The sequence below is a fragment of the Carassius gibelio genome, chromosome A8 (assembly GCF_023724105.1).
Source record: "Carassius gibelio isolate Cgi1373 ecotype wild population from Czech Republic chromosome A8, carGib1.2-hapl.c, whole genome shotgun sequence".
Taxonomy (NCBI): domain Eukaryota; kingdom Metazoa; phylum Chordata; class Actinopteri; order Cypriniformes; family Cyprinidae; genus Carassius; species Carassius gibelio.
Window position 1 is genome coordinate 13,382,384 of NC_068378.1, and position 26,367 is coordinate 13,408,750.

General features: G+C 36.4%; 4 protein-coding genes across 4 annotated transcripts; 2 read left to right on the top strand and 2 right to left on the bottom strand.

Moving 5' to 3' along the window:
• The first annotated feature begins 1 nt into the window (after position 1).
• LOC128018496 (adhesion G-protein coupled receptor F2) lies at positions 2-8,109 on the top strand. Its single transcript, XM_052604047.1, has 10 exons — positions 2-429; positions 2,984-3,178; positions 3,329-3,496; positions 3,662-3,840; positions 3,967-4,137; positions 4,381-5,766; positions 7,004-7,045; positions 7,145-7,207; positions 7,294-7,390; positions 7,479-8,109. Exons 1-10 carry the CDS (start codon positions 249-251, stop codon positions 7,535-7,537), a joined length of 2,541 nt encoding a protein of 846 aa, XP_052460007.1. The 5' UTR covers positions 2-248; the 3' UTR covers positions 7,538-8,109.
• On the bottom strand, positions 7,992-10,238 carry LOC128018497 (epigen-like). Its single transcript, XM_052604048.1, has 5 exons — positions 10,071-10,238; positions 9,851-9,943; positions 9,283-9,400; positions 8,794-8,946; positions 7,992-8,691 (listed from the first exon to the last, which is right to left on the bottom strand). The coding sequence occupies exons 1-5, from the start codon at positions 10,108-10,110 to the stop codon at positions 8,637-8,639; spliced, it is 459 nt and encodes a 152-aa protein (XP_052460008.1). The 5' UTR covers positions 10,111-10,238; the 3' UTR covers positions 7,992-8,636.
• A 1,764-nt stretch (positions 10,239-12,002) lies between these two features.
• On the bottom strand, positions 12,003-19,090 carry LOC128018498 (bifunctional methylenetetrahydrofolate dehydrogenase/cyclohydrolase 2, mitochondrial). Its single transcript, XM_052604049.1, has 9 exons — positions 18,882-19,090; positions 18,349-18,533; positions 17,200-17,322; positions 16,816-16,968; positions 15,486-15,593; positions 14,168-14,260; positions 13,573-13,698; positions 12,730-12,797; positions 12,003-12,656 (listed from the first exon to the last, which is right to left on the bottom strand). The coding sequence occupies exons 1-9, from the start codon at positions 19,022-19,024 to the stop codon at positions 12,594-12,596; spliced, it is 1,062 nt and encodes a 353-aa protein (XP_052460009.1). The 5' UTR covers positions 19,025-19,090; the 3' UTR covers positions 12,003-12,593.
• A 2,121-nt stretch (positions 19,091-21,211) lies between these two features.
• Positions 21,212-26,250, top strand: LOC128018499 (endothelial lipase). Its single transcript, XM_052604050.1, has 10 exons — positions 21,212-21,455; positions 22,712-22,896; positions 23,072-23,251; positions 23,966-24,077; positions 24,189-24,413; positions 24,502-24,744; positions 24,832-24,952; positions 25,047-25,265; positions 25,375-25,470; positions 25,596-26,250. The coding sequence occupies exons 1-10, from the start codon at positions 21,350-21,352 to the stop codon at positions 25,606-25,608; spliced, it is 1,500 nt and encodes a 499-aa protein (XP_052460010.1). The 5' UTR covers positions 21,212-21,349; the 3' UTR covers positions 25,609-26,250.
• Positions 26,251-26,367: the final 117 nt, after the last annotated feature.

The following is a 26,367-nucleotide window of genomic DNA, read 5'->3' on the forward strand; positions in this document are numbered from 1 at the left end:
TTGTAGACTTCTTTATTACATCATCTGAAGAGATAAAGACTGATGACGTGATAAGCAAAGCAATTTACAAAAACATGAAAAGCCTCAATTTCAGTGTTGATGTATTTTCAGTCGCTAAAACTGGTAAAAGAAAATGCTGTTTCTTCAGAACAAATATGCAAAATGATGTCAGATATTTAAGAGACAAAAGAGCTGCAATGTAGAGCTGCAACATCCACATTTGTCCGTATGTTCCAGATAAGATAGACATGCGGAAAAGAGACGCTGTGTTTCCTGAACAAAATATGACACTCTCCTGCCCTAACATCAGCTACCATGGAATTATAGACTGGAGATTTCAAGGAAAAAAAATACTGCCAAGCGATCTATATATTTTCTCACCAGATACGTTTAACCTAACAGTAAAGAGTGTTGACATCACTAATAATGGTAAGTCTTTGCACCCATGGCAGCTCAAAGTCACTAAAAGATCTGGTATATTATCTCATGTGTGCTAGATAAACATCTGTATGTAGACTTCAACAAACCAACAGCATATCTGTGTCATATCAAAGCTGTGACACCTCCATAAAGATCATTATGAATATGTATATCAAATATACAGTATGCGTATAGCTGTGCCAATGTATTTGTTTTAATTATGTATTCATTTTCCTAAGCTGGTATAAAATTAGTGCTATTCTATGTTTTTTATTCTAAATATTTCTTCTGAAAATATTTCACATTGATACTGTTGAGACATCCAAACAGAACACAGACTTGACTCCTAATGGAAATAGTCACTTTTAAGCCACTTTACATAATTCCCTCTTTACAAGAAACAATCATCACTACAAGTTATAATATAAATATTGAGGTCTTTTTTACTTTCAAATTATTTTTAACCAATCCTCTAACTAAAAAAGGTTTTTATTTCGGTGAACTTCTGTCCACAAAGATGTTGTAGACAAAGTTGCACATGTGTAAATGAACACAGTGGATCACACCATATCATAGACTATAGAATACCCAAGACATGTCACTCGTATAGTTTTGAATGGGAAAAAATCAAGTGGCAACCTCCCACTCTCTCTTGTGAAGCCCATTTGCTGGCTGCAAAAGGGAGTCAGCCCATAGACTCCCCATGTTAAAATGCCCAACTTTATAACAGAAAAAACGTTTACAAGCTGGTTCAAAAAATGATTTAAGTCTATATAGCTAATTTTGTCCTTCATGACAACTGTGAAGTGGGTGAATTTTTGTATAACTCATCTGTTTAAATTATATTAAGCCTTAAATTTCTGCATAATTAAGGGTGCGGCCACTTGAGTGACAGGTGGATTGCTGGAGTAATGCGTGAGTAATTGCAGGAGCAATGCGCGGTGACGCTCTGCCAAGATGGCGACTGCTGCCTCCACACACTTTTGGCTTCAAAAACGCTCTTCAGAACCCTACGGGTGATGTCACAGACACTACGTCTATGTTTTTATACAGTCTATAGCTGTGTCCGAAACCGCTCCCTATCCACTATATAGGGCATTATATCGGGTGTCAACCATTTTTTAGAGTTATGTCCGAATTCTGAGTGAACGACTTCATTCCCTACATTCGTCCACTACTTCTTACCCAAAATTCATTCTGATTTTGAGTGTACAACCGATTTACACTCGCTGAAGCACTATTTCCCACAATAAAATGTGGATAACCAACAACGAGCTGGAAGCGAGAGCGGGATAGAGCGAATTTGAATGAGAGATGCCGTTTACATCTTTATTATTTATGCTTTAATGGTTATTTCATCCAATCATTTATATTAAAATACGTTATTTAGGCAATAACTCAGTTTAATATTTTACTAACTTACTGAGGTGGCATCGATGTTAACTTACAAAAATTATGATAATTTGGTATATCATTTAAAAATTTGAAATTAACGGTCGCCTCAGGGCGCTCTAAGACTTAATATCTCATCTGAGCTCAAAACGCTGCTCAGGAAAGTGTCAAGATACTTAAAATAATAATTACATAAAATTATGTACGTGTCAATGTCTGTTTATTTTTGTTTTAAGTATTTGAAAAGTATTTAATGATTATGAACATAAAAGTATTACAAAACAAATTAAAAATATACCATAAATGAAACCATAGAGCTGACACTGAATTATGTATAATTACAATATATAAGTCATTTTGAGTGTTATTGCTATTAATATTATTTTCTAAAATAAGGTAACTTACTTGTAATATATAAAAGAAACATATGACAATGTTCTTGCAACCTTTCCAAGTCTCACGCACAGTGTATATGTCACCGTCCGAATCCTTTCACTTATTTGTTCACTCTTTCCTGATATAGTCCACTCAACTGCCAAACACTATATAGGGATTAGTGAATGAGTGAAGGAGTGAGCAATTTCAGACACAGCATATGGGAAAAATGCAACGTTCAATATGTCCACTCATTCGCAGGAAGTCCTGCCTTCTGAATCAAAGAGCCAATCATTAATCGGTAAAGTCAGCGCATCACTGCAGCTGCCGTTAGAGGTCCCGTTTGCTATATAACAGTCAACGCTCTGATACGTGCGCTCAGGACTGCGCATGCACACTGACTGATCTAGCCTGAGAAATAAGCTTTTTATAACACTATTTGAGCAAAAGTAACAACATTTATGACACAGTTGTTGTCGGATTTCTTTGGTGATTTAAAATATGAAATTTAATCCTAAACTTAGTGAACAGTTTTGGAGAATGTGATGTTTCCCCATTCAAAGAGATGGGAGCTGCACTTGGATGCCCAAGAGGCGATTCAAAGATGGCCACCGAGTGACATGACTTATCTTAAAGAGACTTTGACAGTATGACTCTGTCTGAAAAATAATCAACAGAATATTTATTAGTTGCAGCCCAACTATGAATAATAAGACAAACTTGCATTGGAAGACCTATTTTAACTGTTCTCATGTCTTTGAAACTGAAATTAAATGTATGTGTTTTGCTTTCGTAGGTCGTTATGAATGTTTGTACAATACAAGCACAGGACCACAAATTTTCTGGGACAGAATTGACTATATTAAGCCATATCCTAGTATGCAAGTGCCTAGTAACAAGACATACAAATGTGAAAAAGGGGACGTGACACTCGACTGCTGTGTGCATTCTGATTACTCAGTCAAGTGGGTGCAGAGCCCAAAAAACAACAGTAAGTGTTTTTTTTTTATTTCTTAGAAATTTCAAAGTAGTAATTTTCTAATTCTACAAATTGAGTCTTGAACCAGCAATGTAACAGTTGTTTTGAAGTATTTCCGTATCTACATCTGTGATGTCTATCCTCTGCATCTTGTATTTCCAGAAATTGATTCACTGACATGTATAACACAACAGTTTCAAATCACAGCCGAAAGTTGTGCTAAAACTATCATATACACCTGCAAACTGGACAATGAAGAACTATATGGGTTTTCATATAGCTCAAAGGATGTGAAACTGGTTGTTTCCAAACAGCAATCCGAAAACAGCCGTAAGTTCAAATTCCGTTTTTACCTTAGTGGTCCCTGTTTTCATTCCTGGTTGCCCCACACAATGACAACTCTTGACCAACATGTTATCAAACTCGAATGTATAAAATATTATGTTTTTAAAACCAGTTAATCCTATTTACATTATTTTCACTCTTTTTTCATAGCTGTCACATGCTACAATGACATATATGGTTTTGGAGAAGTTGGTGCCAAGGTTATAGGAGACTGTGGGAAAGACCAAGTTGGCTTCAGAGAAGGAGAATGTCGTTCTGATGGCTCTTGGGTAACTATAAAGGACACCTGTGTGCTTCGTATCATTGATCAACTGCAACAGGAATCACAGGTTTGCTTTTCGGTTTTTAAGTTGATATAGGGGAAGTGTTAATGACATAATAATGCCTCAAAAAAAAAAAAAAAAAAAAAAAAAAAAACTTTTTGCTTATCTTTATTTATTGGTCTCATTTTTCAGGGTCTAGATGCTGAAACATTAACAAATTTTGTGGATAAAGTGAACAATGCCACCAAAGGCAATAAAGGAGCAATAGTTCAATCCGAAGCAACAGTTTCAGCAATGGTGGAAATACTTAACAATATTGCAGATGTCACTCAAACTGTTATGCTGAATGAAGTTGTGATAACGGTAAATTTAAATTTAAATTTAAATTAGATTACATCCACAACTGATCATTGTAAGAGCTGAATTGCCATAGTTTCATGTAGACTACACATTAGGTGACTTGAGTTTTTAGTGGTAGTGTCTATGTATTGTCTACATGTATTATTCTTTTTTTTTTAATTCAGTTGTTCCCCTTCAAGTTGAGAAACGGCTGAAGCATCATCTAAGTGTGATGCCTTTTAACATCTCACATCATTTATCTTACAGAATTTCCTTAGTATAGTGGATGCCATTTCATCAGATACAGCGAAACCTGTATGGGAACAGCTAAATTCAAATGGTGAAAGCCAAGGCAACAGCTCTCAACTCCTGAGTGCCATTGAAAGTGTTTTAAAAGCGACATCTGACACCAATTTCAACATAACCAGTCCAACCAACTCATTCCTGTTCAAAAAAGTTACAACATCCAAAGACTTCAGTGAAGTGTTAAAGCTCAACTCAACAGCTGAAATAAACATCCCAGATATTGCATCCAGTAACAACAGCGTTACAGTCACAGTTGTGGCCTTCTCCTCCCTGGGCAATGTTATGCCTGCAAGAAATCGTACCGATGGCTTAAACACAACTGAAAATGTCATCAACGGACTGATTGTTGTTGTAAAAACAAGCATATCTATCAAAAACATACAGCTGAACTTTGAAAAACTCCGAAATTCAGTAACTCTAAATAATAAGTCAATAAACCTATGGAACCCCCAGTGTGTTTTCTGGGAATTCAACCTTTATAATAAAACTGGAGGATGGGACTCAACAGGATGTGAGGTCATACAAGACAAAGGCAGTGTCACTTGTCACTGTAATCACACCACTTCATTTTCAATACTGATGTCCCCTTTTGCTCCTCGAGATCTAGCTTTGTCTGTCATTACATACGTTGGTGTTGCTATTTCGATAGGCAGCTTGGTTGTGTGCCTGATCATCGAAATTATCATCTGGAAGGAAGTCTCTAGAAACTCTACATCACATGTTCGCCATGTATCCTTAGTCAATATTGCTCTTTCTCTCCTGATCGCTGACATATGCTTCATTATCGGTGCTGCTATCGTAAAGCCCGGGACGGACTATACTAACTCGTGTAGCACTGCAGTGTTTTTCACCCACTTCTTCTACCTGTCGCTGTTCTTCTGGATGCTGGTCTCAGCTGTTCTGCTCCTCTACCGTACCACTATGGTCTTCTCTCAAATGTCCAAATCGGTCATGATGGCATTAGCCTTCATCGTGGGCTATGGTGCACCTCTCCTCATCTCGGTTATTACCGTCGCATCCACGGCTGGAAATAAACACTACATCACACAGAATGAAGCATGCTGGCTGAATTGGGACCAGTCTAAGGCCCTTCTGGCGTTTGTCCTACCAGCTCTGGTCATTGTGGCTGTCAATATGATTACTGTGATAATAGTTGTGGTGAAAATGATCAGGAGGGGAATGGGAGAGAGCAACAGAGATGAAAAAAACACCTTGGTGGTCATTCTCAGATGTGTGGCCATTTTGACACCCATCTTCGGCATCACTTGGGGTCTTGGCTTGGGCATCATGATAGAGCCTAAAGCTTTGGCCATCCACTACTTGTTCGCAATCTTCAACTCTTTGCAGGTATAAATATTCACTTCCATTAACATTTTCTACATCAACTTTAAAGGGATAATTCCTTCATAATTTACTCACCCTCACGTTGTTTCTGACTTTATGATTTTTAACAGAATTTGAATGTAACCAAACAGTTCCTGTTCCTCTAGCTTTCATAGTATCTTTTTACATACTATTGAAGTTAATGGGGACCATCATTCTCATCTTCTTCTTTGTTCAGCAGAAGAAAGAAATTAATATAGGTTTGAAACAACTCGAGGATGAATAAATGATGACCGAATTTTCACTCTTGGGTGCAATATCCCTTTAAAAGAATATTCTGTGTTAAGCTTAATCAACACAATTTGTTGTATGGGGTTCATTATCACAAAAGTGAATTTTTAAGTTTAAGGATGCCATCACATTAACAAAATTTTAATGTCATCATAAAATTAAAATATGTTTTCTAAATGTATGTTGCATGTTGAATAAATGCATGATCTTATAACGATTTAATATGAACAAATCATCCATGCATTTTATTTTTTAGTGAACTTTAAACTTGAATCAAAATATAATAACTCAAACTTCAGATGAAAAGAATCTCAGGTTACACATGTAACCATGGTTTCCTGAGAAAGGGAATGAGATTCTGCATCCCCGAGGGTGCTATGGGCAATATCCCTGGCATGACCGGTGTCTTCAGTGCGGCTGCCTCACCAACTGAGAGATAGCTAGCCAGCGTCTCTTCAATCAGAGCCATCGATGCATAACCATATTCCTGCATCCCCTCCACATTAGCTTAGTTTACCTGTGAATAATGAATGCGGGCAGAATATGGTTTTCCCCAAAATCAATGCACCTTAGTGTGAAGATGTGGGAAAAGGGAAGACTTGTAGGAGCTGGGCGGATGCATTTCCCAAAGCACACTCTAGGGGACACTATGCACAGTTGCCAATTGAAAGGCAGACAGACTTCTCTCTGGTGACGTGTTAGGACTTCTCCAGTTGTTTAGTGTGCATTAACTCCTTTCTTACAACTGACCATAATCTGACATTCAGATATGCCTCCATCCAATCAACAACCGGTTGGATAGAACAAACTCCCCACCATCCACTATACTCTGAAGAAATCAATATTATACCAAATATGCTGTTGGTCAAGCATAATTTGTACTAAACCTAGGACATTTCTTCAAAGATTTATCTTCACAGTTTATCTAAAAAATGACACCTAACTCGTCTGACCTGTTCACTAATTTCAGGGCTTCTTTATACTGGTTCTTGGAACACTGATGGAAAAGAAGGTAAGTCTGAGTTTCTGATCTGTGTTTCCGTGTTAGCTGTGCTTGCCAATACTTTCCAGGTATTTGGTGTCTGAGTTGCTTGTTTTTCTTCCTTAACAGGTTCGGGAGACACTTAAAAGAAAATTGAGAATCACTAGACTCATTGGATCCCATTCCACACATGTAAATACATTTTACTCGTTTATTCCCTTCAAGTTTTTCATGCCAAATTGTTTATATAAAACACAATTGCAACTTTCCTATCATAGACTTCAAGCTCTGGAGCCCGTTCCTACGGCAGAAGCAGTTCTTCAAACAGAACAACTTTTACAAATGTTTTCAACACCCTCATGAGAAGAGGGAGGCGTACGTACAGTACTGCACTCTATCAGGATTTCTTCAGCATATTGCCTGAACCTTCAAAGTAATAATCTTTTTTTTTTTTTTTTTACAGATGCTGGGGCAAATTCCTCACACAACTCTGGAGCATCAGAAAGTTTTTTAAACGCTTAGCTGGACAGACAGGCGCCTTCATTTCCTGTCAGAATGTCTTTGTAATACTGGTTTCATTGCCACAGGCACAACTTCAAACTGAAACATTTTGATTTCTGTCTAGTACAATGCTTTTCCAAATGCTTTCTTTCACAGTTGATTACATCTTGAATATTCAGTTTGTTGGTGATTCAGATTGGGCTATTTAGATTAAAACATATGTTTGTTCCAAATTATATACAGACTGTTTTATGAAAACATAAATTAAATTCTACCTTTGTCCTTCCATAAATCATTAAATCCATAAATCAAAAACAATAGTTTATAATTGTTATTATTAGCGGTGCTTGCTAAGTATATGCATTTTTTTGAATACAGAAAAACAATTATTCTACATACTGAATATCTTTATTAAAATAATCAGATGTGCTTTTCATTTTTCAAGCAACTAACATGAAGAAACCCTGCACTAATGTTGACAGTTATTGAGTTTAATATTGCTTGAGCTGAGAACATAGTTCATACTGAGTTCATAGCTTTGCATTAATACAACAACTGTGACAGTAATTTCAAATAAAACAATTTTTTTGCTTTTTTGTTTATTTTTTTTATGTGAGGTGCATATTTTATACAAATTTCTCAATAAATAAATATCTGTTATAAATACATTAGCACAGTTTAGATTTTATATTTAGTGTTATCATGTTTATAGCTGTGCAATAAATACCTGTGAGCACTTAATTAATACATTCATAACAGAAGCAGCAAATGATATTTGCTTATGGATAAAAAAAAAATTCCATCAGATTGATAGTTCTACATGCAGTTTTTCAATGGTAGTAAATTATTTTTACATAACAGTGCCAAAGTTGTAGTATAATCACAGGGACTAAGTAGCAGAAACTTGTAATAAATATAAAACGATTCTGTTGAAAACATGTATTTTCCCAATGTGAGATGGTGAAATGTCACAGTGTTTCTTTGCAATTCTCTGTCCTCTAGAGGGTGTTGTGTGTGCTCCACAGTCTGTCTTGCTTGTAGAGTCAGTCTCGATGTTTAGTCCTCCTTCCAGTTTCAAAACACTTTATTTAAGAGCATAAATTATATTTGGGCAGATAACTTAAACTAAGTCCTCAGAGCCACAGTTCTTGTAGGGTGTTGATGACTTCTGACACCTGTGAAGTATAAACCAGAAAATATTTTGTTATAAATACTCCTTAAACAAAGCATTAGTTACTTGTACAGTAAGAGACTTAATGCTGTATTGCAGATTTTACCTTTTCTTTACGCAGCAGTACATCACTGCAATGACACTTCCCAGTAATAAAACTGAACCACAGCTAATTCCAATGACTTCTTCAGGACTAGACGAACTTCGGTTGTCCAAAATAGCATGTTCACATCGCTCACCGCTAAACATTTTGTCACACCTAAAAACAGAAGAAATAGTTTTTGTTAGGAAGGTCTTGGAATCTATAGTTTTCAGCAGTTAAACAGGTTATGAAATGGAAAGTTAGTTTTCCATATGTTGATCTGAGGTGAAACTGGAAATTTGGGTGGGACGTTTCTAAGAGATCATCCTATTTTATAAACATCCACAAGGCTTTATTCACATCACAGCCACAACCCAAGCTTTGCAGCTTGCAAGCTTGCTGAACAAACAAACAGGAACTAGATAATCAGGACTTGATCGATGTCAGTTGATTGATGGGGTTTAAAATGTAGGATTATTGAGTAGATGAGTTGTTTTTGGTGGTTGCTCTCACCGACAAATGGGGATCTTCAGGTCAGAGGAGTAGGAACAGGAACCATTGAAACAGAATCCTTTGTGTTCTGGACCGCAGGGCCTTTGAACAGCCAGCACTCGCGGTTCTTCTCCACTTCCTAATTACAGACACACACACCCAGACAGTTAGGCATGAAGCATTGTGATTTTAATGGAAAGGAATTCAGACTTGTGTCCACATGCCAAAGAATTCATTCTTAGCACAATGCATATTTGAAATTACAAGATTGCTCATTTCATTTAAAACAAAATTAGGGTTATTAAACCATTCAGTTTGTGTTATTACAGTAGTCCACTTTAGATATTATACTAACAAAAAGTAACTTGCCAACTACTGTACATGTCAACTAACTGCTAATTAGAGTATTAGTAGAGTAGAGAAAGAGAGAAAAAATAAATTATATTACAATAGAAAACAGTTATTTTAAAATCAAATATTACTGATTTACTTTTTTTAATCAGATAAATTCAGCAACTAAGACTTAAAAAAAAAAAAAAAAAAGATTGCAGTCTTTCAAAATAATTATGTATCATTTTGAAGTACTTACTGGGTGTTGTGTCGTATGGGAGTGCATCCTCTGACTTCTCCTTAGTGTCTCCAAGTCCAGAGAAGACGGCTAGCACCACCATCAATCCAAGTACTGGTGGAGTTTTATGATTACATTTTAGTAACTACACATTTCATTTTTATTATCTTTAAAGTAGAAGTCATTTTGTTGTAAGCTCTTTATTATTCTATGTTGTTTTATGAGAAGTATTATGACTCACCCTGATAGTGCAAACACCTTTTATCCACTTGTTGTGTCATGCTGCGTCCCAAGTAAAGATTCAGTTAGACTGGAGATTCTGGGTTTGTCCGGTTTCCTTCACACTTCTGCTGCTCTCCAGATGGAAGTGGTTATTCCCCACAATTTATACCATCCTTCTGTATCCTTCTCTGCGTCACGAATGATAGCCAATCATTTTAACTAGTGACAGGAACTGCAGTGAATCCAGAGTCTTTTACCCATACCTGTACAATGCTCCACATCACTTCCTAGTCAAAAGGCAAGCATGCACAGGCATGTTTTTAACCCCACGTTTTTTTTTTTTGTTTTTTTTTTCAGTGACCAAAGTATTAGCCTGCAGCTGCGAAAACAGGCTTTTGACAAAGTTACTTATTGGCACAAAAGATATTAAAGACAATTATAATTACAGATAAAGGCAAAGTATTATTGTATTATTTTAAATGGGTCATATGATTTCTCTTTGGAGTGTTCCAAACTCTTGATGCATAAAGAACATCTGTAAAGTTGCAAACACTAAAGACTCAAATCCAAAGAGATATTCTTTATCAAAGTTAAGAGTCAACCAGACCCACCTAAACTGCTCGTTCTAACACCCCCACAGGTCAACGCCACTATGTGGAAAGATTTTAAATAATGCCGCCCAAATGTCCACGCAAAGAAATAAGCCGTAACTTTTATTCTCGCTGTTGCTACCGCCGCAATGTTTTAGAGTCGCTGTGTTTCGTTAAAACTGCTTTGTTTGGTCATCCAAAAGAGGACACAACTTGAAATCAGTGGTTAAGTTGAATTTACAGGACTGTTTCCTGAACCAGCAGCCTACATTGCTTCTGTGTACAAAGCCTGTTTCTATAAAGAGGGGCAATTTCAACTTTGTAAGGACAATCTGGCACTTCTGACTCACAGCCTGACATGACATGGTTTTATGTTTACGCAGCACGATATGCATCGCAATGCATAAAAAGACATTATAAGTCATTATTAATCAGTAATTATGTCCTGGATGCAAAATAGCGTTACCCACCAAAAAAAAAAAAGTAAAATCATTTACTCACCCTCATGTGATTCTAAACTTACTTTCCTCTTCAGAATGCGAAATAAGATGTGTTAAAGAATGTTGGTAGACAAAAAAATTATGGTTATTGACTTCCATTGTATGTCTTTTAAGACTGCACAGCAGACTGTCATACCGGTTTGGAACGACATAATGATGACAATGTTTTTTTTTTTTTTCAACTATTACATTAAACTTCCATAAACAGGTTTCTGAATGAAGACTCTTTCATACATAGCTTCTTCTTGTAAACCACCAACATTTAGAACAGTAAGAATCAAATGTATTTTTATAGAGTCGTAGATTGTAATAGGTATATTGATTTCTGAAGTGAAATCTTTAGCAACACAAGAGCCTTAAAAGGGATAGTTTACCTAGATAACCCAAATATTAAAGTTCTGTCATAATTGATTCCCTCTCAGGAAACACAAAAGAGGTTAGTCAGAATATCTGAGCTGATCTCTGTCATAAGTAAAAGTGTATGGTGACTAAAAATGACAAAAAAGCACTGTAACCGTAGTCTATTCGACTCCTGCCATATCTCAAATCTCATTCACATATATTTCCATGTCAAGACATGTCATGCCAAGTCTGACGTCAGTGGCACCATGGTTTTTACTTGCTGTTCTAAAGTTTTGAGGTTTACACCGGAAGGGATGATTTTCAGTGATTAGTGATCCTCATACCAACATTACATTGTAGAACTTCAGAAGCACATATGTAGCACAAACTACTTTGACTATACTCATATATAAGTCATTGTTATATTTCACAGCTTTTTTATAGCACAAAATACATGTCCATATTATGAATGTCTCAGGGCCATAAATACATGCAATAAATCACACTAATAAATGAAAATGGTGATAAAAACAAGCTATTTATAAAAAAATCTAGGATTTTTTTTTTTAAACAAAAGCACAAATGTATGCATATTAAACAATGTATACATAATACCATAAATAGGTAGATGAATAAATAAAAGGAAAGCAGCACCCTTGGGTTCATTTTTGCCGTTTTGAGTTCAAACTGATTTTTGAAAATAATTTCCTGAGAAAATGTAGTAATGTCCCATTTGTCTCAGTGCCAACAGATTCACCTGTCAGACATCTGAGGCCACCTGTTGAGCAGCCTGTCGAGCCCTACCGAAACTCTCCTGTGAGGATGATGCGGGTAAGACTTCCGCCTTCACTCATGCATGTCAGGATGGTAATATTAACACTTGCAGAGTAAACCCTCCTTATTTTCTTGGCTCCGACAAAATAATAACCCTGTAGCAAAGGCAACGGCTCCTTAGAATCAGTATGGAGGCAGTTTTAAGAAACAAATCAGGGTGCAGTTACCGTCATGGACATGCATGGCTGCCGTTCCAGCTTGAATGGCCTGTTCCAGCTTGCAGACGAACAGGGAAAGGATGTTAAAGAGGAAGCTCGCAAGGACTTGTGCTTATAATCAAGATACGGACAAATAGTGCCAATTAAAGTATCCAGACTGAAGTGCTTGTCTCCTGTCCAACTGTAATCACAGGTTTTGTGTTTGTTTAGTATGTTGGAGTATTTTTGGCAGCAGTGACTGTGTTTTTCATCACCATGGCAATGGTCATTGGGCCCACTCCTCCAGGCACAGGAGTGATAAATCCAGCCTTCACCTTCACAGCTGATTAGGGAGACAAAAACAAACTATGTCTTAAATAACACTAAGAGCTCTGCCCAAGCCAAGAATGTCTTTTATAATACCAAGAGAAAAGAAATCAAACAATAAATCATGTTGCTAAGTGGCATCCAACCAACGAACACACAATGAGCCAAACAGTGCCCTAGAGGGACTGAGAAGTGATATCAGATACACTAACTGACGCACATTCCCAATTATTGCTCATTTTAAGTGATCTGTTCACTTTAAACAAACAGATCGCTCAAAAATGAATGAAACTGTCATTCCAAACCCATGCTATTTATATTCCTTCTCAATACAGATTGAATTATAAATCATTATTCATTTAAAATATATATTTTTTTTTTTCAAATCGGATCTTTGAAATGAATCAGATGATTCGATTCACAAAACGGAACCAAAGGATTGATGTATGAATTGCACTGAATCAGTTCCCAAGTTAAACTCGCTAACTTCACAGATCAGTGAAGGGATAAAGTTTTGGTGAATAATGGCAGTGTTTGAAGACATGAGGGTGAGTAAATAAAACAAAAACCTAAAACTATTAAAAAAAAATCTTCTTTTCATTAACTAAAATAATGCTAAAATAAATAAACTATATATATATATATATATATATAAGATGAAAAACTTGCTTTGAAAAAATTTGAAGTAAAAGTAAAAGCTAATTTAATAATAATAATAGTATCTAAACAACACTAAACCTGATCCTGAAACAAGTTCTGTAAGAATACTAAAGCAGTCATGTGTCATTTACCTTCAAAGTCCACATCTCCAACAAGACGCAGTTTCCCAGTGACAGGGTCCTGCATGCGGTTGATGCCCACATCAATAACCGCGGCTCCCTCTTTTACCATCTCTGCCGTTATTAAGTGAGGCACACCTGGTGTTACAGATTCAGACCAACCATTCACAAAGACACATTCTCTTAAAAACACAATATTTTCTTTATCTCATTCAATTATTATTAATATGTATACATACTGTAGACTAAAATTTTACAATAACAGAATACAGTTTCGAAATAAAATACAGAGGAAGTTCAAACTCATTCAAACTTCATTCATTTTGTATTTTTGTAAAAATAAGTGCTTAAAATGTTGCATAACCAAAGTCTAAACTGAGCTAGTCATTATTACAAAATGAACATAGCTTACTGTACATTATCCAAATTATTGCACGGCCACTTACCAAATAAGTAAATACATGAATGTAATAAATTATACAGCTTAGCAATCATTACATAATGATATTTGACCACAGAATGCAGCTACTGGCCAATCAAAAATGAGTATTCTAGACAGCTATGTAATAATATTACAGAATACATGACCAAGACACAAAGAGCTGACCTGCAGCCGCAATCACTATGTCAGCCAGACTGGCAAGTTCCTTCAGTCGTGGCAGAGGAGTGCATCTATGAGCCATGATAACTGTGGCATCACCTGAAAGATATAATACACATCAGGGCTATTTATTTATGTGTTAGTTTATTTCTTCATTTATATACATGTAATATCTAATATAGTGTTTTTAGTTTAGTTTAGTTTTCAGGTTTAAAATTTGATTGCAACGCACATCTTTCCAATATACCATTTCCAAAAAATCAGTGTTAAAACATTTAGACATTTCATAGTATTTAATTGTGTGCAGGCAGCAGGACATGCCATTTTTAAAGCGCCAACTCCTATTTTTTTAGTTCATTCCACACATTCTCTTTAAAAAAATGTACATGGTTAGTGGTTTCAGATCACCAGCAAGATGATAACATTCATAAGCAGAAATTCCCAGAATGTGTCACTGTACCACCACAAAAACCGAAAGCATTCAAATTTGGGTAATTACAGGTTACATTTTGTGCAACTGACATACCTACTGTAAGTCCACGTGTGTAGCAACTAAAAATGATGGGAATAATAATTATAATGCAGTACTCATCACAGTCACAGAACTTTATCATTATACATATATAATAAGAAGTTTTGACAAAACCTGAAGGGGTTCTTCAGGTAATCACAAGTTCACCTTTATTATACTATGAGTCACAAAAAGATGGAAGCAGAACTGATACATGCCTGCGTCTTTCCTTGTGAAAGGAATTTTTTACATGTTAGAACGCAAACCTACTATAAAAGTGACTCAATTCAAGCATGACTTGCATTTCACCTGTTGAAATCATTAAATTCTTGCACACACCTAATCCTTATAGTTGACACCTAAATAAATGAATCCTCTAACAATTATACAGTTCCAGAAAAAAAAAAACTAAAAACATCCGGTCTCTCCCTTTCCTTTATTCCGAGAAGAACCATTACAAAAAAAGTTAAAACATGAACTGATCACGTTTCTAGAGGCATGCCAATGGGAGCGATGATGCAATATCAAACATTTATGATATTGCAAACTCGAAACTAACTGAGATAAATACCTTCACGCTAATATTTGAATATTTAAATCACTGTTAAGTTCAATGCAAAGTAATAGGCATTTTTGAAAACAACACGTTTCTAGTACCAAACACGTTTCTAGTACTTACCCATTTCTTTTCTTCACTTGGCTGAATGTCACTTCACTTCACTATTTATGCTGTAGGATTTCAAAAATAAAACTACAAAATACTACAAATAAATAAATAAATAAATAAAAATGGAAAGAAATGACAGATCTCACCTCCCGGTCGTTGATGGTTTCTATCCGAATGCAGCAGCATTGCAATGGGCATTCCTACATTCTTGGAGCGCCCGACAACAAGCACATTTTTTCCAACTGTTTCAATTCCTGAAAAAAAGGAGCATACATTAGTGGTCAAAAGTTTGGAATAATTACGATAAAGGAAGTCTCTCATCTTCACCAAGGCTGCATTTATTTGATCACAAAACAGTTAAAAAGTGATAGTGAAATATTGTTACAATGTGAAAGAAAGCACCATCTTTGGAGGGTCCCAAACCAAATTTGTATTAACATGTATCAATGATAATGCTGCGCGGTCATAAATTTCAATACTATGATATTGACAATCTTTGATCATAGAGAGCATCTTAGCTGAAAACAATTATCAATTCGGAAATATGTTTGATGTGGTGCAGAATAGCAGGAGTAGGAAATTAGAGTTGGGTTAAGATATCTCCATATATCCAGTAAGTAAGTTCTGACAATCCTTTTCTGGATCTGTAATACCCCCTTCCCCTCGTTTCACTTCAAGTTTGGTACTTACCCGTACATACTATAATACAAACCTATTAAACACTATTTGCTATTTCAACCCCATTTGTTTCTTTATATCCACATAGAACTATACTTTTAACCAAATTCAAATTTTCCCCAGAATCAAACCTCTATCTTGTCCCCATAACACATAGAACCACTATTATAGTGCTCTCAAAACTTAGAAAGAAGAGGAAGAAGAAAAACAAAACAAACAAAAAAATTCACAGTTTCTTTACACATTTACATGTGTGTGCTCTCTTTGTGATCATAGAGGTGCAGGATGGATCCATCTCCAAAATCTCCAGCAGCAACTTTTCCAAAAATTACGATTCATTCAATATGGTTTCCTCTCACTCCGAAGCCATAAAAAGAAGTCCGCAATATTAATGTTTTATTGCATTTTTTTTTATAAAAGAAAATGCAGCCTTGGTGGGCAATGAGCTTAAAAGACTTCTTTCATAAACATTAAAAAATACTATCAAGTATCCCAAACCTTTGACCACTAGTACAGAATTTGAGTAAACATTTATAACTCAATTTCACAAATGCCCATGGCATGGAAAAACCATCAAAATACGTATACGATTGCAAAACAATGTTTCTGGATGTGTAAGGATTTGTTTAAGGAATGGAAAAGCAATAAACTGATATCAGATACTGTTGTTCTACCTGCTGCTACCCAATGAACACACAGGCAACCCAATGACATCTCTGCTGGAGGTGCAAGATGAGATGGCTGAGAAACTGAGTGTATTTTCAATGTAAAGAACATTTTTATCTCAATGTCACAAACCCGTTCTTCTGATGATTTCCCACACTGCCGCTGCTGTGGCTGGCACCATGCACCTCTGGTCCAAGCAGAGTTTCCCAATGTTTACTATGTGGAATCCATCAACGTCTTTTTCTGGGGCAACAGCATTGCATATGGCTCTCTCGTTGATGTGCTCTGTAAGAGAGAGATATTCAACATATGAATTCACTACTGCAAACCTGATTCAGATACATTCAGCAAGTGGTTTTATTACAGCTAAGGAAATAACTTTAGTACGTGTACTGTTAGATTAAGCTTGTTTCATTGACAGTGAAGATCCTAACTTTGAATGACCCTATTTTTATTTGCTATACAGCATTTTACATGAGCAGTTTCACAGTTTGATCCAGCAGAATACTAGAGTACCTGGAAGAGGGAGTTGAACCAGCAGCCCACTGATGCTCCTGTCTCTGTTGAATTTGTCTATCAGCTCCAACATCTCTTCTTGAGATACTGATGATGGCCTGAAGATTGTGCTGCTCGACATGCCTTTTAAACAAGTACGGTGTGAAATTCCATTTTCATGTTTCACAACATTAACATTAACATTAACATTGCCGTTACTTTTGACAGCAACTTGAGATCTTTTTCTTTCTCTTCCCTTTTTCTAATGTGATATGTATTGAAATCTGTTTCTGCCACAGAATTTAATAATAATAATAATAATAATAATAAAGGTAATTATGACTTTTTATCTCACAATTCAGACTTTGCAAAATTTAAAAATATGATTATACAACAGAAACTCAGAATTCTGAAATTGCTTCAGCATCATTTTTTATGTATATTTATAACACTATACTTTCTATTATATTACCTTTGCATTAAAAAAAAAAAAAAAAAAAAAAAACTAATGCGAGGGTGTTTCTAATACAGAGTCTATGGGAGTGCTGGTAAATATGTTATTAAACATCGTTCAATTTTTTTAAGTTATGAAAACATTATCATGGAGTTTATCTTTTGCTATTTGGGCAAATGGGAATGCAAAAAATATATATTTTTGTGGTAGCCTCCCATTCACTCCTATAGAAGTTTACCCAACTATAATGACTTCTGCTTCTGAGAAACCCAGAAATGTGAAAAATATCCATTCTGTTTATTTGTTTTCACCATGAAAAAAAAAATGAAAATGTTACTGCAACATTGTATCTCACAATTCTGACTTAATATCGTTGTTTATATCACAGAACTGCAAATTTTTCTGTTGCAAGTTTCATCTTTCATCAATTTTTATATCTTTAAAAAGTCGGAAATATGAGATAAAACGTTGAAATTACCTTTATTTCTGTGGCAAAAATGCATTTCCGTAAATATGTTACATCTGCTGTAATAAAACAAACTAAAAATATATATTTTCATTATTAGAATTATGTTAATTTAAATAAAGTTAAATAATTTCAAGATTTATTGGGGGCCCACAGAAGATTGAAGAAGCTCCCTAGTGGTCTCTGGCTGAAAACTACTGCTTTACATATTAAAACCTTGAAGTTTACATTGCCTTTGCGTATTGCTCACCAAGCAGTGAAGCCGTTCGAGTTTTGTTTCTCACATAAGTGTGGCTGGCATGATCATCTCCCACCAGGATAACACTCAGATGAGGTCTCCTGATGCCTTGGGCCACTAGTTTTGCTATATCACTCTGGACTTCTTTATGGATCTGCCGAGCAAGTTCTGTCCCTGAGACCACAGTGGCAGCATGTCTATGTGACAAACATAACATATATGTAACAACACACCGAGCTAGACACATGGACACAATGATCAACCCGTTATAATCCACCTGCAATGTTTGTAAAACACTGCTTAAGCATCTCATTGATAGTATCTATGACACCCACATGGTGGCGGAATATTCAAACACATCAAATATATTTACTGACTGAATCGATCTTCCCAAACAATGACTATATGCAAGGGACGTCATTATTATATGAATACAGAATATAAACGGGAGAATATGCTGCTCTCGTAAGAAAACGCGTGTTTTGAATATGAACGCATGCAAGCTTTGTTTATCTGCACGAGGGTGGGGGGGATACAGTCCTAACCTTTTCAGTGACTGACAAAAAGGGCTTCTCCGGTTGACTGTTTTCAGATTAATCCATCTTTTTGATCGTCGACAATGCTGGAAATAGGACGCTAATGTCTGTATTCTAGTATAATTCCCTGTTAATGCAGTAAGTGCTGCCATAGTAACTGATCACCTGCTCCTCCTCACACAGCTCGCGCTTCTAGACGCGTCACGCAACAAAACTATTTCCGGTTCTGAAGTAAACGCGTAAAACGTCTGCAAAACACAATTTGTGCCGTTGTCTCTATGTGACACAAATCTCTAAAATAAAAATAATAATTTAATGAATACACGTCTATAAACGTAACATGAAATTTACCCAACATATCGGCCCTAAAGGCACCGGCACAGATCTTAACACAGTCAGAGCAGACAGAAAGCCAGGCATGTGATATAAAGATCATGCAAATGTAATCGCGGAGAATTTTCTGTTTACATATTACAGTATATTCTGAATATATTCTAAATCAAAATATTAAATCTCCGACGTTATTAAAACTTAGTTTTGTAGCTCAGTAAATTAGCCTTAAAATAGATTGATTTATTAATACTTATTATAATACAGACTTAATTTGTATTATAATTATATATTTTGAGTTTATATATAGGCCTACTTTGAGTTTTTACGATTTTACTGATTTCCCCAGACATGGAGATCCACTATTTTAGAATTTAGAACCCATATTTCCAAGGTTTCCATGATCGTGAGAAACGTGAGAAACCTGTATCAGTTCAACGTTAACTCTTTAATATTGCTGTCTTGTAGGCACTATAGTATTTCCTTCAGGAAATGCAAATGTGGATTGTATTATGTGTTGAAACTCAATAGGCCTACAGTGTTTGCTTTCCAGGCCATTTACCAAAGTGTAACATCCTGGAACAAAAGGATTAGAACCTTTTAAACTTTTTGTTGCTCTAAAGCAAAACATGGCAGAGCCAAATAGGCTACACAAGGCTTTAAAGAAATTGAAAAATGGAACAAATGGGTTTTGTAATAACTTAACCTAAATATATTCTTACTAGATTGCAATGTACTCCCTTAAAAAACAAATGTGCTGTGCACAGATTCACAGCTGACACATTCTATAAGCTTGAGATACTATTAAGACCACTGGGTATTTCTTTTGAAGAAAATGCTATGTATATCTGTTCACACTTGATGGCCAAATGTTCTTCAATGACACAGAATGGAGCTGGTGAATGTATTTTTGTTAAGCTCTAGCTTTAGCTCTTTAGTATGCAGCCCTTGTCTTCTATGCACAGGCTTCATCAGGGTCTAAAAGAGAATCCACTATATAAATGGAAGGAGGGGGCCAGGGTTTTTCTATGTGATCCACTTGGATTTCACCAACATCCAGTAGTCTGGCCGAATTTTATGTTTTTCTAAGACAAAGTTTGTCTTCTTGACACTTTTGACCAATGCCTTGGGAAACAAGTTTTTTAAGTTGTTTTGTACAGTTTTATTTTCATCACTAAAAACTTTTGGTCTTGATTAAAAAAGGGATCTTTTAGCCTTAACAACTAAGAAGGGACATTTGACTGTATCTTAGAAATGTATTGCTCATGTGCATATTCATTTTATATATAAAACAAATCCATCCACCCATTTTTTCCAACAGTCAGTCAGTTTAGTCATTGCATGTGACTTTCTAGGTGCATGTGTACCAAGACTATCCTATACGTTTAAATGTATCTGGTTCCTATCATACAGTTTCAACTAGAGATTGACTACAAAAAAACATTCACAATTGCCCAAGAAAAAGAAAGAGAGTGAGACAATTCACTTAATAGGCTACATATTTATATTGGGGCATGTTTTCCCACTGGGGTCATTTTATTTAAAAGATGAAACATTATTGAGTTATTGATAATGTGAAAAATAGCTTTCTAATTTGATAACATTTCATATTCTAACAATGAACTGTATTTTCATTAGGGGAATTTTGTTCCCATTACATTTTTTGAGTTAAAAAACTGGAAACAAAATTTAAGTAACCCAGTCTTTCCCACTTTGCAAAATGTGGAAAACGACGCAAAAGACCCACGTGTTCGCAACTTTAACACACAAACATACGACGTAAACAAAAACAGGCATGTGCAAATCTAAGCCCGGCGGTATGCTCCTCGCGTCAACGTGCACGAGCTCGGGGAGCACAGGGGTTAAATAACAGAAGCGTGGGAATTGTACTACAACTCATTCAAACGTACATAGCCACACCCACATACGTAGTTTTGGGGATTGACCAATTAGAAAGAAAGAATTTCCACGTAGATATCTGCCGATGGTCAGATGACTGAAAAAGACTATTTAAAACTCTAATGAGCAACCTGATACAGGTTCATACGCTCTGCGATACCTCCCAGTGAAGGATTATAACGTTAAACTTCCTTAGTCACTCCAGTTTGTCAAAAGAATAACGAAACTATTTGAAAGCCCTAAACATTATGGTAGAAAAATCAATAAGAATTGCACTTTGCTTGTTATGTTTTATCCTGTGCCATTCATTCAGTGCCTTAGCCGCTGCAGCCGACCAGAACGCGCAACTGAATGGTAAGAAAAGTTTGTTAACCAACGTTGTTTTTTTAATGCTTTTAAATGAAATAAGTGGTTACTTCAGTGTTCAAAATTCTTCAACGATTTACTTTTTTTTTTAATGCATTTCTGTTTGCAATCATTATTTTCACGGACAATAGCTAACAATAGCTCCGATTTCAAACATCTTAAGTCTCACATTCATGTGGCACATTAAGTCCCACGTTCAGGCTACGTGAATAAACCGGCAAAAAGAAAGGAGAAAAAAGGTGATTTGAAAGTTAAATGATCCGCCTTATGATGCTTCGAGGACTCAAAAGTAAAACCCGGACAATCCACTTTGTTTCGGATGTGCCTCTTAAACTACCGCCCAGAGGAATCCACGTTTTATCACCGATCCGCTCTGCCGCGTTGTCCACTGCTGTGACTGTGGTGAAAAGCATTTGATTTATGAACGACTTTTTGACTTTTGAAGCATTTTTTTTTTTTTTTAAATAAACTAACTTATTATTGGAACGTTTGTGAAAGATAAGCGTTTGGAATACCGGACAGAGCTGTAACAAAATTTGTTAAACCGTTTGTTATTCCGCGTTTAGTTCAATTTGATCTAATATTCGCATACACATTTGTTGTTGGAAATATAATTTTATAAAAGAAACCTGGACCTTTAAGGTGCACCTACATTTTCATTGTTAAGCAAATATATATATATTAGTCTATGACATCACCCGCCGCTTTAATAAGTGGAACATTTTAATAGAAAACAAACAAAATTAAAATATAAGGAAATGCATAAAACAACTCTTAAAAAGATGCAATCCTTTTTATAAAGACTTAATATCTGGCCACCTCACCTCATGAGGACATTTTATATTTGATTTCGCCCTTTCTATTTTCTATTTCGCCCCCCCACCACCCCCCCCCCCCCCCCACTTTGCAGTTTTCCTACACTTGAAAGTTTGTAGACCCTTTGTAAACTCTTAAATTCCGAATCAAGACTCCATTTGGCATCCATGTAATGCCAACTGGTTCATTAGAAGTAATATGGTTCATTTAGAAAAGGTGTTCTGTTTTTCCCTCTCTATACTAGCTCAATTGTTCAAGCTAGTCATTAAGACGAGATGTTGTCACAAGGCTTACATGCATAAACTCAAGCTTAACACCTTATGAAACCGTTAAGCACTTCGAAATGCCTCATGCACTTGGTCTGACCAATATTTCTGTACAGTTTTGAGAGATTACGAACTTATTAATTGTCTTTCTATTTGTTCTAGATGATTCAGAGGACAGCTTCTCACTGGATCCAATGCAACTTCATGACCGAATCAAGTACAGCATGCGAAAGTCTTTTGATCTTGATGACGACGGCTGTTACCTCCAACCTGGGAAAAAGGAAAGCATTGAGGAGTGTGGCTTCAATGCCTCTGCCAAGACCATTCTGATCATCCACGGCTGGGCGGTGAGTTATTTCAGATGATCATGAGGCTAGTTTTAACATCTGGTTGGCTTTAAAGATTGACACCCCAAGCCTTTGAATCTTCAGAAGGTTTCTCCCATTTTATCAGTGCTGGAGGTTATTGGAGGTTACATTGGCTTCCAAGATGGTTTGGTAAAGTGTGTGGTATCTCTCACAGATGAGTGGGATGTTTGAGAGCTGGATGCACAAGCTGGTGGCTGCTGTTCAGAGACGAGAGTCGGAGGCTAATGTAGTGGTGGTCGACTGGCTGGGCCTGGCCCACCAGCTTTACCCTGATGTCGTCAACCATACCCTCCGGGTTGGGAAGAGCATCGCTAAACTTTTGGACTGGCTCCAGGTATGTCTATATTATGCATCCCGCTGGGTGTGTTTGTTTCTCTTTGTGTACATTTGAGAGAACTGGCAACCGTGAAAACTCAGCTTGTGGCCTTGTACATCGGGTCATTGTTGGTATTCATCTCCTCTCAGAACAGCAGATGTCCTGGCAAAGTACAATTTATTTTCCAGATGGATCTGTTTTTTTTTTCTTTTTTGAGATGTCAGGAGTTTGCCCTTGGCATTATGGGTATTCTCATGGAACAATAAATATCCATTCAACGTAGCTGGCTTCTATAGGCTCTGAAGTACGTTTGATATAGGAAAGATACAAGCAGTGAAAATTAGCAGTTGGGCATATTAGCCCCCACACACATGCACACGGATGCCCCAGCTGGCACTGTGCGTGGTACAGTGTGCATGAAGCAGTACAATGTGCATGAAGCAGAATTATTTTTATTTTTAAAAAAAATTGTTAATCAAAGCTGCTCTTATCCGTCTTCTGGCATATATATATATATATATATATATATATATATATAAGTTTAGAGCTGCAGGGTCTAACAAATAAAGTTTAGAGAAATTCCCCTGGATTAAAAAAAAAAAAAACTTAAATTTAAATCGACATGAACAAAAATATTTTTCCTATTTAATATTTAAGAATAATTTATTAGAGCTATTCCCCTCAGATGATGATGATGAAGAGGTTAATCTAATGTGTGTCTGTTTTTGATAGGACGAAGTGCAGCTAAAACTCCAGGACGTGCATATGATTGGATATAGTCTTGGTGCTCATGTTGCTGGATATGCTGGAACTTCTGTAAATGGAAATATTGGGCGCATTACAGGTATGATTTAGATCTGTTGGATACTTTGATTTGAAACAGAGCAACAAAGAAATTGCTTAGTCTTTTTGCAGGTACGGAGGCCACATCTAAACATCTGTTCTATTTGAATAGGTTTAGACCCAGCTGGCCCTATGTTCGAGGGGGCAGACTCCAACAAGAGGCTTTCTCCAGATGATGCAGACTTTGTCGACATCCTGCACACATACTCCCGGGGAGCTTTGGGCGTCAGTATTGGGATCCAGGAGCCTATTGGGCACATTGATATTTATCCCAATGGTGGGGATGTACAGCCAGGCTGTTCCTTAGGAGATGTGCTGTCCACTGCTGCTGCAGGAAGTGAGTGCTTCAGTTTTGTTACCGTTTTGCCTATTTCCAACTCTTCCAAGTCAACCGTAATTTAACCAAATTTGTCTTGTCACCACAGACTTTGTGGAAGTCATGAAGTGTGAACATGAGCGGGCAGTGCATCTCTTTGTGGACTCTCTCATGAACAAGGACCACATGAGTTATGCTTTTCAATGTACCGGCCCTGATCGCTTCAAGAAGGGCATTTGTCTGAGCTGCAGGAAAAACCGCTGCAACAGTATTGGTTACAACGCCAAGAAAATGCGAAAGAGGAGAAACAGCAAAATGTACCTGAAGACTCGCGCAGACACACCTTTTGGTGGTAAGTTACTACAACCTCTTTTGTTTCGAAATCGCATGCTGTAATGGTGAGTCACTGAAATGTGGCTCTTTGCTCATTACTCTACAGGTTTCCACTATCAGATGAAGATGCATGTGTTCGACAGAAAGAATGCAAATTATGCAGATCCCACTTTCTACATCACACTACACGGATCCCATAACGATACCGAAAACCTCAGTGTAGACATGTAAGCACCTCATGATTAAGATTACATTGCCAATCTATTCTCCTGTTAACCGATAAATATCATTTATACGGGTTATTTTCAAAACTTTTCACAGTGCTGATGGAGTTGGTCTAAACCTCACAAACACATTTCTTGTCTTCACGGAAGAAGACATCGGTGACCTGCTGAAGATTTCTCTTCGCTGGGAAGGCCCTTCTGATTCCTGGTCGTCTGTGTTCAAACACTTTAAGACATCATTTTGGTCAAGTTCACCGGACAAAAAAGTTCTGGAGGTTCGGAGGATCCGAGTCAAAGCAGGAGAAACGCAGAAGAAGTAAGTGCTGTCATGGTTGTGAATTGGTCATGAGTGATTCAATTAATTGATTAGAATTGATTTTTTATATATATAACTGCTTGCTAATGTCACAATGTTTCATTCACAGGTTTACCTTCTGTGCTGAAAAAACTGAGATCTCGCCAGGGCAAGAAATTACTTTTCTTAAATGCCGTGATGGCTGGGAAGTAAAACCTAGAAAAAGGTATACATGCATGTCTATGGTTTATATTTATTCATCTTTATTGTGTGCATATTCATATGCCAAACTATTAATACTTATACATTTTATCTGCTATACTTTTAACTAATTATTTTATTTATTTGCAGATTGCACTACTGAGAGGAAGCACTGTTACCTAGGGACAAAAGGCGGTGAAGGGCCTGAGCACTTTTGATTGTTTTGGTACACATTTGGTGGGATATTAGTTTAGGTGGGTAGAATGCAGCTTGTGCTCCTCAAATGGCCAGCTCCGATGGGTGATGGCTGGTTACTGGACTTGCTCAGGGCATTTTTTTTTTCTACCATTGGGATGTTTGGAAGTGTTTGAGATGTCAGATCTTCGTGTCTTCAGACCATTTGTATGTTTTCTATTGTTGCAGTCAAATCTCTGTTTTGTGGATCTCAGACTTCGCAATGCTCGTAATATATTTTTGTATGTTTTTAATTTATGAAGGAGGGAAAAAAAAAAGCACTGTAAAACCAAGCTTATTTATCAACCTAATCCATACCTTGTACCAAGGCATAAATTCATTCTCTTTCTCTCTCTCTCTCGAGTTACCTGGTGACCACTTTTACATGTGTATGTGTATGTGTCTGTGAATTTCAATAGGAAGAAGGATTTTATGTGAATTCACAGTATTATTTAAGGTCATAAGAATAGAGAGAGCGGCTCTACTTGTCCTCATTAAAATGTTGCACATTTTGTGCCTTGTTCTGTACATGTTTGTGTATATTAAACAATAATTTGTAAGAAAAAAGTTACTTTGATTCCATTGTGTCATTTAATGCAGGTTATATATTTTTTTTTTTTTTCTCTCTAAACACCATATTACAGGGCCTCTAAAAGGACCTTTGCAAAAATATGCAAACTTTCATGCG

Bases quoted from the DNA above. Each gene is read 5' to 3' on its own strand.
- LOC128018499 (XM_052604050.1), top strand. From the start codon at position 21,350: ATGGTAGAAAAATCAATAAGAATTGCACTTTGCTTGTTATGTTTTATC. The intron at 24,745-24,831 runs GTAAGTTACTAC...ATTACTCTACAG, and splicing joins CGCAGACACACCTTTTGGTG to GTTTCCACTATCAGATGAAG. The intron at 25,266-25,374 runs GTAAGTGCTGTC...TTTCATTCACAG, and splicing joins GCAGGAGAAACGCAGAAGAA to GTTTACCTTCTGTGCTGAAA.
- LOC128018496 (XM_052604047.1), top strand. From the start codon at position 249: ATGCGGAAAAGAGACGCTGTGTTTCCTGAACAAAATATGACACTCTCC. The intron at 3,841-3,966 runs GTTTGCTTTTCG...CTCATTTTTCAG, and splicing joins AACTGCAACAGGAATCACAG to GGTCTAGATGCTGAAACATT. The intron at 5,767-7,003 runs GTATAAATATTC...CACTAATTTCAG, and splicing joins CAATCTTCAACTCTTTGCAG to GGCTTCTTTATACTGGTTCT.
- LOC128018498 (XM_052604049.1), bottom strand. From the start codon at position 19,024: ATGGCAGCACTTACTGCATTAACAGGGAATTATACTAGAATACAGACA. The intron at 15,594-16,815 runs GTTTGTGACATT...CCTTTTTTTCAG, and splicing joins GGAAATCATCAGAAGAACGG to GAATTGAAACAGTTGGAAAA. The intron at 13,699-14,167 runs GTCAGCTCTTTG...CTGTAACACCAG, and splicing joins CATAGTGATTGCGGCTGCAG to GTGTGCCTCACTTAATAACG.
- LOC128018497 (XM_052604048.1), bottom strand. From the start codon at position 10,110: ATGACACAACAAGTGGATAAAAGGTGTTTGCACTATCAGG. The intron at 9,944-10,070 runs GTGAGTCATAAT...AAACTCCACCAG, and splicing joins AAGGTGTTTGCACTATCAGG to TACTTGGATTGATGGTGGTG. The intron at 8,947-9,282 runs GTGAGAGCAACC...TTCTGTTTTTAG, and splicing joins CTGAAGATCCCCATTTGTCG to GTGTGACAAAATGTTTAGCG.